The sequence below is a fragment of the Cherax quadricarinatus genome, chromosome 17, assembly GCF_038502225.1.
Source record: "Cherax quadricarinatus isolate ZL_2023a chromosome 17, ASM3850222v1, whole genome shotgun sequence".
NCBI lineage: Eukaryota > Metazoa > Arthropoda > Malacostraca > Decapoda > Parastacidae > Cherax > Cherax quadricarinatus.
In genome coordinates this window covers 21,836,897-21,851,763 of record NC_091308.1, presented here as the reverse complement: position 1 = coordinate 21,851,763, position 14,867 = coordinate 21,836,897, and the positions used below count along the sequence as shown (strand labels likewise).

Here is a 14,867-nt window from a genome sequence, read left to right as displayed (position 1 = left end):
TTTCAGCTATAAATTACTTCTGACATACCTGTCACCAATTTCCAAGGATGGGGCCAAGCTTCTCTGTTGACTGCCTGTACAATCAGACTGTTGCTGTTGGTGGCCCACTATGGAATATTCATAGAGTCAACACCCCTATGGCCAGGTTGCAGACTAGGCCTCATGACGGATTTTCTGATAAACCAGACTGTTGGTACTTGCATTACGAAAAACAATGTGCGCACTACAGCCCGGCTGATCATGAACTGACTTGATACCTGAAGGACGTGGCCAGGGGTCAATGACCCCCGCAGCCCGATTCGAGACCACTTCTGAGAGAGGAAGGCCTTATCAACCAGGCTGCTACTGCTGGTCGCACACAGTACAATGTACGAATCATAGAGCAGCTGGTCGGGCTCTGATCTGAGGAACTTGTCCAGTTCCCTCTTTAAGACCACCAAAGGTTTGTCTGTAACTTCTCTTATGCAAAGAGGGACGGCGTCGAAGATTCAGAGATCTATGACACTTCTAGTTCTCTCTTAGTGTACTCGTCGCACCCCTGCTTTTTAGTGGAGTTATTTTGCACCGTCTGCCAAGTCTCTTGTCACACGAAGTGATTTCGGTGCTTCGGTTAGGAACTAGCTCCTCCAGGATTTTCTAGGTGCATGCACCTTGCCTACATTCCAAGGAATACAGCTGAAGGGACTTCAAGCATTCCCAGCAATTCACGTGGTTCAATGAGTGTATAAGAGCTGTGAAAATTCTCTACGTTTGCCAGCTCAGCAAGCCTGCCTGTCTTGAAGGAAGCCGTCAGTGTGTGTGTGTGTGTGTGTGTGTGTGTGTGTGTCCATACATGCACACACACACACGAGGACAGGAGGGTTAGGGGAGACATAACAACATATAAAATACTATGAAACAGGATGTTCCAGAGATGGGACACAGAAACAAGAAGTAATAATTGATAGTTGAAGACTAAGATGAGTCAGTGAGATGTTAGGAAGTATTTCTTTAGTCATAGAGTTGTCAGAAAGTGGAATATTCTGGCAAGTGATGTAGTGGAGGCAGGAACCATATATAAAGTTTTAAGACAAGGTATGATAAAGCTCATGGAACAGGGAGAGCGAGGACCTAGTAGTGATCAGTGAAGAAGCGGGGCCAGGAGCTATGCCTCAACCCCTGCAACCAAAAATAGGTGAACACGCACACGCGCGCGCGCATATACAACAGGCCTAGTGTCTAATCGACATGTGCCTAGGACAAAATTTTAACTAACATGCGCGCGCATACAATGAATATTCGAGTAAATGTGTTATGTAAGTTTTTCTCCTAAACTTTTATGAACCTAATGCCTCAGCTACGTCTGCAGTGTGAATGTAATCCTACAAAGCTGTCATGTTTCACTAGCTCTCATAAAGTGTTTAAGAAACTCTACATTTTTTTCCTTTGCAGGGACGACACACCAAGACTGGTCAGCTGGCGGCCATCAAGGTCATGGATGTGACTGAGGTAAGGCTGCACCTGAGCAACTGTCACAGCAACCCCTCCCCTCCCACACATACTCCTCGATACACTGTCTCCATCACAATAACTACAACCCCCCATCTCAATGATTACCACCATTACCAAAACAGAGTTACGAGAGGTGGACACAATAAGGGATCTTTGTATGAACGTCCGTGGTCCCATACTGGTCAGTATTTACATGTCAGAAACACTGCCGGAAGTTCTCTCCCAAGGGCCGGATCAGTCATTCTATGATGGATATTTGAGCCAGTGTGCTGCCAGCAGCAACAGCCTGGTTGACCAGGCAAGCACCACACCAGACTGTCCCAGGGGTGAGCTGCAGGAGTATGAAAATTCTCGAGACTCATCAAGGGTATATTAAAGGCAAAGGTTTTATACTGCTTACACAGTGTTCTACATGGATACACGACAGTGTTCTACACGGTATTAATGGTACTGTTCTACACAGTGGTTATACTACAGTGTTCTCCACGGTGGTTATACAACAGTGTTCTACACGGTAATTACTAGTGTTCTGCTCGGTGGTTATACTACAGTGTTCTGCTCGGTGGTTATACTACAGTGTTCTACACAGTGGTTATACTACAGTGTTCTACACGGTGGTTATACTACAGTGTTCTACACAGTGGTCATATTACAGTGTTCTCCATGTTGGTTATACAAGTGTTCTACATGGTAATTACTAGTGTTTTACATGGTGATATATTAGTGCTCTACACCATGATTATACTACAGTGTTCTCCACAGTGGTTATACAACAGTGTTCTACACGGTTATACTACTGTGTTCTACACGGTGGTTATACTACAGTGTTCTACACGGTAGTTATACTATAGTGTTCTACATGGTGGCTATACAGCAGTGTTTGCACGGTGGTTATATGAGTGTTCTACACGATGGTTATACGAGTGTTCTACACGATGGTTATACGAGTGTTCTACACGATGGTTATACGAGTGTTCTACATGTACTCATTGGAGCGGAGGAGAGAGAGGTACATGATAATATATACCTGGAAGGTACTCGAGGGCTTGGTCCCAAGTCTGCACTCTGCCATAACAACATACTGGAGTGAGAGATATGGGAGGAAGTGTAAAATAAACCCAGTGAGGAGCAGGGGTGCAGTGGGGACAATAAGGGAACACTATCGACATCCGGGGTCCCAGACTTTTCAACATCTTACCAGAAGATATCAGAAACACTGCTGGAACAAGTGTTGAAGCCTTCAAGAGGAAACTAGACAAGTATCTTCACCAGGTGCCAGATCAACCAGGCTGTGATGGCTATGTGGGGCAGCGGGCCTCCAGCAGCAACAGCCTGGTTGACCAGGCGAGCACCAGACGAGCCTATCCCATGGCCAGGCTCAGAGAGTAGGTATACTCTCGAAATTCTTCAAAGGTATAAAGGTAAGGTGGTTATACAACGGTGTTCTACACCATAGTTATACAACAGTTTTATACAGTGGTTATACAACAGTGTTCTACACGGTGGTTATACAGCAGTGTCCCGTTGGGTTCGGTAATGTGGAATGGGTAAGAAACACGTAGGCTGTTAAGTACGTATATTAAACGGGAAACACCAAGCCTGACCTGCTGCCCATCTAACACCTCTACTTGAACTGACTCCCCAGTGCCTCAGAGGGTGAGCAGTCTTCAAATCATGCTAGGTCAGCTGTAACAGTGAATAACAGTGATTCACGCAGGAGCATAGGATCAGTAACGGTCTGTGTATGAGTCATTACTACTGACACTACTGGTTACTGGTAACAGGTACTACTGAGAGCTCGGCGATGCTAACGTATGGTGTCCCAACATACAGCTAATACAAACTAGAGGCAACAGGCGTATGGCTTGGGCTGATTCTATACACTGTCAAAGTACACAACAATTGAACATTATAACAAACATAAGGAGAATATCGGAATGGAAGCTTATGTAACTTACTGTAATGCATTACAAGGTATGGTATAGCACAATTCATAGAATAAGGCTCAACATTTGAGATTACACAATAGAAGTGATAAAAAAAAATTTGATCGTTCGATCTGTATTCGTGTGATCTGCAGATTCTGAGGAAGGAATATATACAAAGAAAGAAGTGTTTAACAGAAAAGGCAGACTTGGTGCACTCAAATCTAGGCTGTTAAAGCTCAGAATTCGGAGAGAACGTGAACACAAAAAAAAAAAATCTTGAATATTAATAAGTTGATATTGTAGTAGACAATAGAAATACATTTGAGACTATATTATTCATCTATACAGGTTTTTTACATTTAACCCCAACTCTGCTAGGGTGAGATTTACATATACAGAATGGGTATCATCTCTGGGAGGATCAAACTCTGTTGCACTGACAAATGCATGTCGTGGTTGAGGCAGGTCTGAATTGGTAGTTACAAATGATACTTGAGGATTTCTCAATACCTGTCATGTACATAGGGAATAGCGACATTCAGGTTGATCATCATTAGAGGTAGAGGGAACGGAGTCAGGAGGATTGTCAGAGTCTGTCACATGAGTCTGGGTTGGAATATCGTTATCATCACATACTAACTTCATATGATCCAAATGCGATTCTTTATACTGACCAGTACTAATTTCTCTAACCTTATACTTATTGCCACTGATATGTTCAACTACTCGATAAGGACCAACAAACTTTTGATCAAGCTTAGGCATTGCAGACATTTTCTTAAAATTAGTCAGCATAACTCTCGAACCTACTTCAATTTTGGACAGCTTTGTTCAAGCGTTAGCGACTCTTGTAAATTCTGCTGTTGATTTATGAAGTGTTTCACAGATTCTTCTAAAAAACACTTTGAGCTAAGCTGGTACGAGTTACTATGAAATCATCAGGGTTGTAATTTGGTTTTGGGTTAGAATATAGCAACTCATAAGGCAAATGCTTATCTACACCATACAATTCATAATGTGGAGTGTCACCTATGGAAACATTTAAGCAGAATTTATAGCACACTGCACATCAGGTATAACTTCATCCCAAGTTTCACTGTTGGGATTGATAGTGGCTCTCAAGATATCAAGTATTCTTATTGGTTCATTCTGCTAACCCATTGCTGGCAGGATGATGAGGAACAATGGTGGATTTAGAGATTTTGTATAAGGCACACAAATTTTCAAGAATCTCATTACAGAATTCACCTCCATTATCTGTTACTAGGGACTTAGGGGTGGTATGCCTGCAAATAATGCATTCTATAAATGGTTTAGCTACTGTCTCAGCAGTCTTATCTGCAATAGGAACTAACTCACAGTATCTGGTGAAATGGTCTACCATAACACACAAATGTTTGTTGTCCTGGAGGGAACATTGGAAATTAGTTAACAAATCTAGCGCAACTCTTTCCCACAGTTCGCTAGTAGTTGGATACACTTGGATTGGATTAGGACAATTAACATTGTTGCATGCAGACACTACATTTCTTAACATACTCAGAAATATCAGTTGCCATACGAGGCCAAAAGTATTTCAATCTGCCTTGTTTTACTGAACAATCCATACCAGGGTGTGCAACACCTGGTACATTGTGAACTAGCTGTAAGGCTACATTCACTAGTGACTGTGGAATTACTAACTGGTATACCCTTCTGCTAGGAGTACCCAACTCGGCTGTTCGATACAGTAATTCTTGGTTCATGACAAAGTCACTGATGGGTGCTGGTGGTTTCACAGTCAAAATAAGATCTTCCTGGAGCAGGAATCGAATCACACCAGACCACATGGGATCTGTTCGTTGAACATTCTTTATGTCCTTGGCAGTAAATGGAGGGTCTGCAGTTACTACACTAACATGCCGTGATAAAGCATCTGCAACTACATTTGACTTGCCAGGTAAGTGTTCAAAGGTAGGATTGAACTCTTGGATAGTCAAGGTCCATCTGGCTAACCTTCCAGTAGGTTGTTTGTTCTGGAATAAAGGTATCAGTGGAGCATGGTCTGTTAACCCTTTGACTGTTTCAGGCCCCTCTCTGAAACTGTCATTCTATGTCGCTCAATTTTTGAAAAAAAAAAAATTATTTTTTCTTATGAAATGATAGAGAATCTTTTCCCGATGGTAATGACACCAAAAGTTCGAAATTTGGTCGAAAACTCGTGGAATTATGCTCCCGCGAAGTTAGCGGTCTCGGCGACATATGCGTATCGGCGATTTCGCCGACTTTGAGCCCTATTTTCAGCCAATTCCATTGTTCCAGTTGACCAAACTCATAGCTATTTCTTTAGAACTCCATTTTATCTATCAGCTGAGTACAAGAAACCTCCCATTTACTAATTTGGACTACCCAATATGGTGGTCAGAAATTGGCAAATTGGCCAATTTCACGCAAAATAAAAAAGATGCCAATTTCAAAATAGGGTCCAGAATAAACAAGGTAGACATTCGTGGCACTAAAATAACATATACTCTGTTCATTAGTCACATCTCTAGGCCCCTCTTATATTATTATTGCTTTCTATTTTGATTTTTTATTCATACAAAAAAATACAAAATTTACTGTTATGCAGACGACTGCATTATTGTAAAAATGGTATAAATAATATCAGTGCACTAGTGAAAGAATATTATACTCCCCAGTTGACGTGTATTGGACGTGTAGTGTGATTTATGTACTCTTGAACATTGGTAAAAATCAAACATTTCCGCTACTTTGAGCTCAGTTTCAAGGTCGTTTTCATCGTAAAAGTAATGAAAATCATCTCTATTTCTGTAATATGTTTTCCATTTTATCACCTAAGACCATGAAAACGCGAATACAACGATATGTGTGCTCGTTTTCATCGTAAAAGTAATGAAAATCATCTCTAATACTATACGAAAATACACCTCAAAGTCGGCGTTTTATTCCAAAAAAACGATCAGAGTTTTTTTTTTCTCATTACGCAATGTGTGCTGCAGGATTTTTTTTATGTGGTGCACACTGACCACACAGACCCATTCTCTCACATGTGGGCCTACCAGCTTTCTCCCACTTGATTTGAAGCCGCTAGAATTATTGAGTATATATACGTCAGAAACATTGGCTCGTAAGACGTATTTATACGTCGAAAACAGTCAAAGGGTTAAGACGTGAACAGAGTACTGATAAATAATGTCTCAGAAGTGCTTTAAAGACCATACTATTGCTAAAGCTTCATGCTCAATTGCTACGTAATTACATTCAGCCTTTGTAAGGACTTGGCTAGCAAATGCAACTGTGTTGTACTTGCCATCAGTCTTCTGAGCTAGTACGGCACCTATGCCAATTGAACTAGCATCAGTTGTCAGATAGAAGGGCTTAGAAAAATCTGGAAATTTCCAAATTGGAGCAGATGTTAGCTTTTCTTTTAGAGTTTGGAATGCTCTTTCTTGACGGAAGGTCCAAACGAAAGGAGCATCTTTCTTAAGCAACTCAGTTAGAGGAGCTGCTATGGATGAAAAATTGGCAATGAAAGATCTATAAAAACCTGCTAAGTCCACAAAGGATCTTAGGGCATCAGCAGTTTTGGTAGATGAAAAATTTAGTACTGCAGTTACTTTACTTTGGTCAGTCGTAACCCTTCTAGGAGTGACTACGTGACCCAGAAACTTGATTTCTGATCTGAAAAATTGACATTTAGACAGTTTGATCTTTAAATTGGCTTCTTCAAGCTTACCAAGTACTACATCGTCTTTTCAAGTGTGTATCCACGTCTTCAGACATGACGATTACGTCATCTAAGTACACCATAAGTGCATTACCTATGAGGCCTCTAAAGATATTAGTCATGAGCCTTGAGAATGTGATAGGGGAAGATCGTAACCCAAAGGCCATATGGAGGAAGTGATAATGACCTGTAGGAGTGGGGAATGCGGTTAGCTCTTGGCTGTCCTTGTGAAGAGGGACTTACCAAAACCCTTGTAACAAGTTCAGGGTCGAAAAGACTTTGTTATCTCCGATGTTACATAAAAGATCACCAAGTACAGGAAGTGGGAAGCGATCTGGTATAGTTTTCGCATTTAATTTCCTAAAGTCAATCACTGGGTGCCAAGTACCATCCTTCTTAGGTACTAAGATCAAGTGTGTATTCCAGGGTGAATTGTTAGGTGCAATAACTCCATCATCAATTCTTCTGTGACAGCAACTTGTGAATGAGGCATTCTCTATGCAGGTATATAGATAGGTCTGGTATCAGGTTCAAGTGGGATACAATGGGACAATAAGTTCGTTATACCCATCTTCTCACCTGGTAAGGCAATGACTTTACGACGTTTGTTCAACAGATTCAACAAACGCTTGACCTCGTCTGGGAAGTCAGTGGGAGCTAAGTCTTTCTCCTCAACTGGTGGAATGGATTGGTCCAGTGGAGTAGATGAGGTCTCTCTGGTAGAAATAGCACCGACCCACTGGTCAGGTGACAACTCATCCTCTACCTGAAAAGGGTAAGGATAGTGAACAAGGTCCACAAGATTGGTATTTGCTCTGAGACGAACACTGTGACCAGAAGTGTTTGCAAGAAAGAAATGGATCTTACTATCTCTTACATCATGTAAGGATGGCTCAACAAATAAACCCTTTACTTTGCAGGAATCACTGTCAACTAGGACATTATCACCATGTGGAACACTAGGAACAACAACAGACACTCTAGTGAGGGCACTAGCTGTGACAGAAACGTCTTTCTGCAGATGGCAAGTGACATCACCTAGAGATGGCATTACTAGTTGCAAGTAATTGTTTTCCGACAAGGCATCCCCTGTGGAGAAACTACTACTTGAACTAGCAGACATTGCAGGGATATGCTCAGCACTCAAGGTAGTCAGAGCATCCTCGGACACTTGAGGTAACTGGAAAATATCTTGCAAGCCTGAAGTTGTAGGTGGAACACAGACAGGAGTGACAGGATCACCAGTGCCTGACTGCTTGGGTACGCTACTGGGAAATGCACTGGCCTGTAAGGACTTATTCCGAACGTCGTACTCTGCGGCAGTATGGCAGATCTCAGATCCAAGCTGGTAACCCCAAAATGGTAGACTCAAGTCATCAGTTGGGCATGCCATCGATAAGGGTTGAGCACAATGCATAAGTCTCGCATGGAAGCAAATCCCAGTAGAAGATCACCATGGAAAGTAATCTGGTCAACAACAAGAAAGGAAGCAGTAAAGTCTCTATCTTGGATAGAAAAGGTGAGGGAAGTCCGACCTTGGACACGCAGGTGAGAACCAGCTGCTCCACTAAGGGGGGGACACATGAGTTGGTTCCACAAGGAGGACATGTCATAACTGCTTATCCTTAACCCTTTCAGGGTCCATCCCGTAGATCTACGGCTTTTCGGTGAGTGTCCAAACCGTAGATCTACGCCAAAATTCTAGCTCCGTCAAATTTAGCGCGAAAGCGCTCATAGGCCTACATGTGAGAGAATGGGTCTGCGCCGTGGGTGTGCGCCATAAACAAAAAATCTAGGCGCCTGCATAGCATTGTGGGAACGCCGGCTCATTCACCCTTGTTCACCATGCCTCGTCGCAAGTCAGCTCTCACTCCCCGGAAAATTGGGACTCTCCTCTTCCTGTCTGATAGTTCTGACACTGATGGAAGTGGAAATGAAGACGAATTCTACGGCTTTGATAAGTTAGTGACCGAAAATAATGACCAGGATATCGATAATAGTGCAGAAAACCCCGACGATCCTCGACCTTCTACCTCTGGTGTGGGCACTCGTGACTCATGGTCGGGTGTTCCTAAACGTAAGAGAAAACTAATATTTTCCCGTGGCCAGGCCTCTGACTTCAGTAATGACGATGATTCTGACGTGGATTGTGATTTTATTGCGCTCGACGATCATTCAAGTAGTGATAGTGAGGAAACATATTCACCAGTGAAGCGTCGGTATGCTCGCCGCCGCATGCGCTCGGGTAGTGTACCCTATGCTGTGCCCAGGGGACGGAGTACATCCCGGAATACATCCCGTGGCCCTACACCCGTTTTAGGTAGTGATAGTGAGGATGATGTGGCTACACTTGGCATGGATGGGCCACAGGCATCAGTGGATGGTGTTAGTGGTGCTGGTGGTGGTAGTGGCACCGCCATGCGTGACTCACTGTGCCACGCGGGGACCCATGCTGCTGACTCGTCAGTTCAAGGACAAAGCGGAGCGTCACCCACCAGCCCGCCACAACCACAACCACCCGTACAACCAGCCTATGATGTCCAGTATCCACCAGCAAACCGTATCTGGGATTGGCAGCAAAATCCCAATTTTGTTCCCAGCCCTCACCACTTTGATGACTCTCAAAGTGGAATTCTACCTACCTGTCCCCTTGGAACCATGGCCAATGAACTGGAATTCTTTGAATTATTCTTTGACCAGCCATTGATGGAAATTATTGTCAGGGAAAGTAGTAAGTATTTTCAGTACACCATGGCAAATACGATCTTATCACCACAGTCAAGACTACACAGGTGGAAAGAGACGACTGTTGCAGAAATGTATTTGCTTTTTGCAACAATAATGCTTATGCCTCACATCTATAAGCATAATATAAAAGCATACTGGTCCACAGATCGGCTAATTTGTACCCCATCCTTCAGTGAAATAATACCAGTGAACAGGTTTATCTTACTGTTATGTATGTTGCACTTCTCTGACAAAACCAGGCCTGACAGAAGTGACAGGTTATACAAGATTAGAAATGTTTTCATGTATCTCAAACAAAAGTTCAGGATATACTTTTATCCATTCAAGAATCTTGTAATTGACGAGTCTTTGATTTTGTTCAAAGGTAGACTGTCATTCAAGCAGTATATACTGAGCAAGAGGAACCGCTTTGGTATAAAATTGTTTGTACTCTGTGATTGTGACAGTGGCCTGGTGTTGGATATTGTTGTATACACGGGTAGTAAAACATTGAAAGATACCAAGATGTTATTGGGTATCTCAGGTGACGTAGTGAGAAACATGATGGCACCTTATCTTGGTAAGGGCCATACATTATATACCGATAACTGGTACACAAGCTCATTACTCAGTGATTTCATGCGAGTGAACAAGACAGATGTGTGTGGCACAGTGCGTTCTAATCGTAAACATATGCCCAGGCTCAACGCAGGTGTTCGTGGTGATGACGTGCAGGTGTTTACTGCCAATGACATCATGGCATTACGGTGGCATGACAAACGAGATGTCACATTGTTGACAACCATTCACCGTAATGAAATGCAAGACAGTGGCAAAGTTGATCGAGTGACTAATGAACGTATTCGAAAACCAGTGTCAGTGATTGATTATACACAAAACATGCGCTTGGTTGACAAGTGTGACATGCAGATTGGTTTTGTTGACTGTGTTCGTAAGAGTTACAAGTGGTACATGAAACTTTTCTTCCATCTCGTGGACATTTCAATGCTGAATGCATATAATATGTACCAAATAAAGACTGGTAACAGACCACCGTATGGTGAATTTTGTTTGTCTGTTGTCAGACAACTCATAATGAAGTACCAGGTAACAACACCTGCAATACAACATGGTCCTCGAATTCATCATAATATACCCAAACGTTTGAGGAGAGAAGGTGATCATTTCATAATACAGCTTCCTTCAACTCAAAAGAAATTTGCTCAGAAGAGATGCATTGTCTGTGCACAAACAAAACAACGGCAACAAAGACGCAAAGACACTCGGTTTATGTGTGATTAATGTAAGGTGCCTCTGTGCATGGTGCCTTGTTTCAAGGAGTTCCACAAGCTCCAGCAGTTCTAAAACCATGTCCAGTGATTGTAAATATGTAAATATATGATAGAACATTAGTATTATACAATATTTGTGCATGTTTATTGTAATAAACAACAGTGGTAAACAATAATATGATAATAACTTTAGTGCGGTTATTGTGTTCAATACAGTGAGTATATATATATCAGTTATATACAGTATTGGTCTCTCAGGCCCCAAAGGTTAGTAGGAATAGAAAAAAATTGGAAAGAAAAGAAAAAACAACTAAAACAACAAAATAATATAATACGCGTATGTGGAATTCGTCGATGTTGCCGCCACCACATCATTTTCTATAAACTTCTTGGCACTGTATCTCGGTAAGTAATGATCAGATTCTATTTTTTTTTGTTTTATTACCTTCACAAAAATATGCTCTTTAATTCTGTAAGAAAAAATATTTTTTTTTTTTTTTCAAAATTTCATGGACACTGGTGCGTGACTTCAGATTTTGGCCTTGGACCCTGAAAGGGTTAAACAAACTAGACCTGATAATATTGACTGCACCAGAGTCCATGAACACATGAACGGGTGCATTATGAACAGATGCTTGCACTATAGGAACTATCGTTGCATTGGAAGTTATGTGCAAACAAAAAGGTGGATTGTCATCAGAAAAGATTTGTTCCACTTCATCCCCAAAATCATCTACGTCGGAGACGTGTGAAGCAACATCATCAGCGGGACTGTCATTCTCGAGACTGCTTAAGGCTTCAAAGGAATTGTGAACGGGGATGGTGTACTCATCACCTACTGTCACCATCGGGCGGTTTGACTGGGGCGCTCGAATTCCCCGAATTGGAAGAATGAGCCTGGTTCTGGTTAGTCTGAGAACCACAACCTTTGTTTCCTCTCTTGGTTCTGCAGTTGGAACAGCCACGGAAAGATCTAGAGTACTGAAGGTTGTAGAGAGCATTACACTCAGATGTGTCATGTCCATGTATTCTGTGATAAGTACAGTACGGCAGATCAGACTGGTACTCATCATCAGTATGATGCCTCTTAGGGTGACTATCAGGACAATTAATTGCAATATGGCCACGGAAACCACAGTTGTAACAAGTCTGCTGACTATGGTTACTGAATGTACTATGAATACTACGAGGTTGATGATGACTCTGTACACTGGTCCTTGGTGATCGCTGCGATGGTTGACTACCACGATTTGTCACTGTGGCACAAACAAGAGGTGGTGCAGACTGAGGCATAGGTGTGAAATTACTTTTGATACATGGGAAAGTACCCTGGGGGCACAAAGAACATACATGATTCAGGGCTGTAAGTGGTTCCATCGTCACAGTTGGAGGATTAGCCTCATAAGCACACACAGAAGCAGGTGGCATTAGTTCTTTGATTTCTCCAAAAGCTGCTATTTTAGCAAACGACACTGTGGATCGTTTATCCTCGTCAGGCACAAAGGATGAGGACTGGACAGCATTGATAAGTGATGATAAAAGTTTATCTAATCTAACAGCAAATGCACTCAACGATTCATTAGTCATGGGTGTAGCATTCACGAGTTCCCAAAGAACGACATGTGGATCAGCTGTTTTTACTGGTTCAAGGAAAGAATGAATCAGTTCCTCATATTATGACCACTTAGTAAAATTCCTTTAGTCTCGCATTTCAAGGAGATCCACAATGTGAACAGCTGCAGGGGACCGATGAAGAGCTTCTTTTGCAAGTCTGATAAGACTTTCCTCTGAAGGAGGACCGTCAACTAGAGCATTAACACGAGAACGAATAGCAGTAAACCATGCTTCAAGACTGTGTACATGGCCATTGAATAAAGGTAACGCATCAAGGGAATCACGAGTAAAACTATAATATCTCAGTGTCTGGGTCAGTCCTTCAGTCAGTAATGAACTATGATGACTGATGACAGGAGCAGCAGTAGCCTGAGAGGTCTGAGTGTCGCCATTAACTAAAGTATCACTTGAAGGTATGTGAGACATAATGGCAAAGAAGTTGCACAAAAACAAATAAGGCAAAAATAATGAATAATAAAAATGACACATGCTAAAATTGAAATAGAAGAGATGTAACTAATTCTGCAGAAGTAATAAAAAAAATGTCTAAGATACACTGCAAGAGGAAGAACAACTCATTGTTAGGGACTGCTAGGCAAGATAAAGAAACACACTGAAATTTATAAGAAAGTAAAAATATTACTGGAGGCTGAAATAAATGAAAAATGAGCTGTCTGTACTCTTACTTCAATAAAGAAATTTACTAATTAAATTGTAAATTAATGTAAAAAAGTATAAAATAAAATCACAAAATTGTATGCAAAGAGAGAGAACTGGGAAATTTAAATATTTTCTAAGAGTGCATAAACAAAATTAAAATATAATGCAAAGACAACATCAGGAAAAATAATAAAATGAAAACCAGGACACTCAAACAATAATGAACTGAGAATAACAATGCATAAAAATATCAGTAAAAAGAAAATAATTCACTGCAGAACAAGTGCAATAAAATAAGGTGCAGCAATAATCAATGTAGCAATAAAAGTCACACTGGGAAAATGCAGGATAAATAATAATAAAAAATATGAAGGAAGACTGGCTGAACACTTTAACTCTTTATTGTAAATTAAGCAAAACAATTTACTCAAACAGAGCAAAAATAACACTTTACTTTAAAAAGAAGTTAAAATTACACTAAGAGTGAATTTGTTCAAAGAAATATGAAAAATATTAATAAAAATGACACAAGATATAAAACTGGAAGTGTAACACTTACAAGTGGCAGGGCACACACAACACTTACAAGTGGTGGGGCACACACAACACTTACAAGTGGCAGGGCACACACAACACTTACAAGTGGTGGGGCACACACAACACTTACAAGTGGTGGGGCACACACAACACTTACAAGTGGCGGGGCATGCACACACAAGGATTATTCACTTATTGGTTAATTGTTCTTGCAACAAAATCTTGCTGTGACTGAGACGACAAGAATTGCTTGCATAAAAAATTGTCCAAGAGTCTGCGAAAAAATAAAGGGAATGAGACACTGCTGGGCAGAGAAAAAATGGTACACACAGAAATAAATGGATAATTTAGTATACTGGGGTGAATAGCACTGCATGAATTACAATAATGACAATTACTGGAGAATACAATGCTGAAAGTACACAAGGAAAAAAAATGAATGAATTACTTCACATGGAGTGAATGACTGGGGTAAGGAATAAAATACTGCACACAAATAAAGAATAAACTTGTACACTACAAAATAATACTTACTACAGGCAGAGAGTAGCATTAAAAAACACAGATAAAAATATAAAAATGAAACATGAAAGATGAATGATAACACTGAAAAATAATGTAAAAATAATGAGTCAAAGAAACACAGAGTCTACACTGAAAACACAAGGCTTAGAGTACACAAGAGTACTCCAGTAGCGACCAGTGAAGAGGTGGGGCCAGGAGCTATGACTCAACCCCAGCAACCACACCTAGGCGAGTACAAGAAATTCACTGTAAATGTCTCACAAACGCAAATGTCTTTAAATGCAAAGAAAAACGTCTCTAAACAGAAAATTATCACCGAAGACTGGAAGCAGTGGTGTTGGGTGGTGAACGGCGAGGGGAAGA

At 41.2% G+C, this 14,867-nt stretch overlaps 1 protein-coding gene across 11 annotated transcripts in view; it reads left to right on the top strand.

Annotated features, from left to right (window-relative positions):
* msn (serine/threonine-protein kinase msn) overlaps positions 1 to 14,867 on the top strand; it is a 777,533-nt gene that overhangs the window by 351,334 nt on the left and 411,332 nt on the right. For all 11 annotated transcript variants that reach the window (XM_070085848.1, XM_070085846.1, XM_070085843.1 and 8 more), the window contains exon 3: positions 1,432 to 1,488. In XM_070085848.1, coding sequence (XP_069941949.1) covers positions 1,432 to 1,488 — 57 coding nt within the window. The remainder of the gene's footprint in view (positions 1 to 1,431; positions 1,489 to 14,867) is intronic.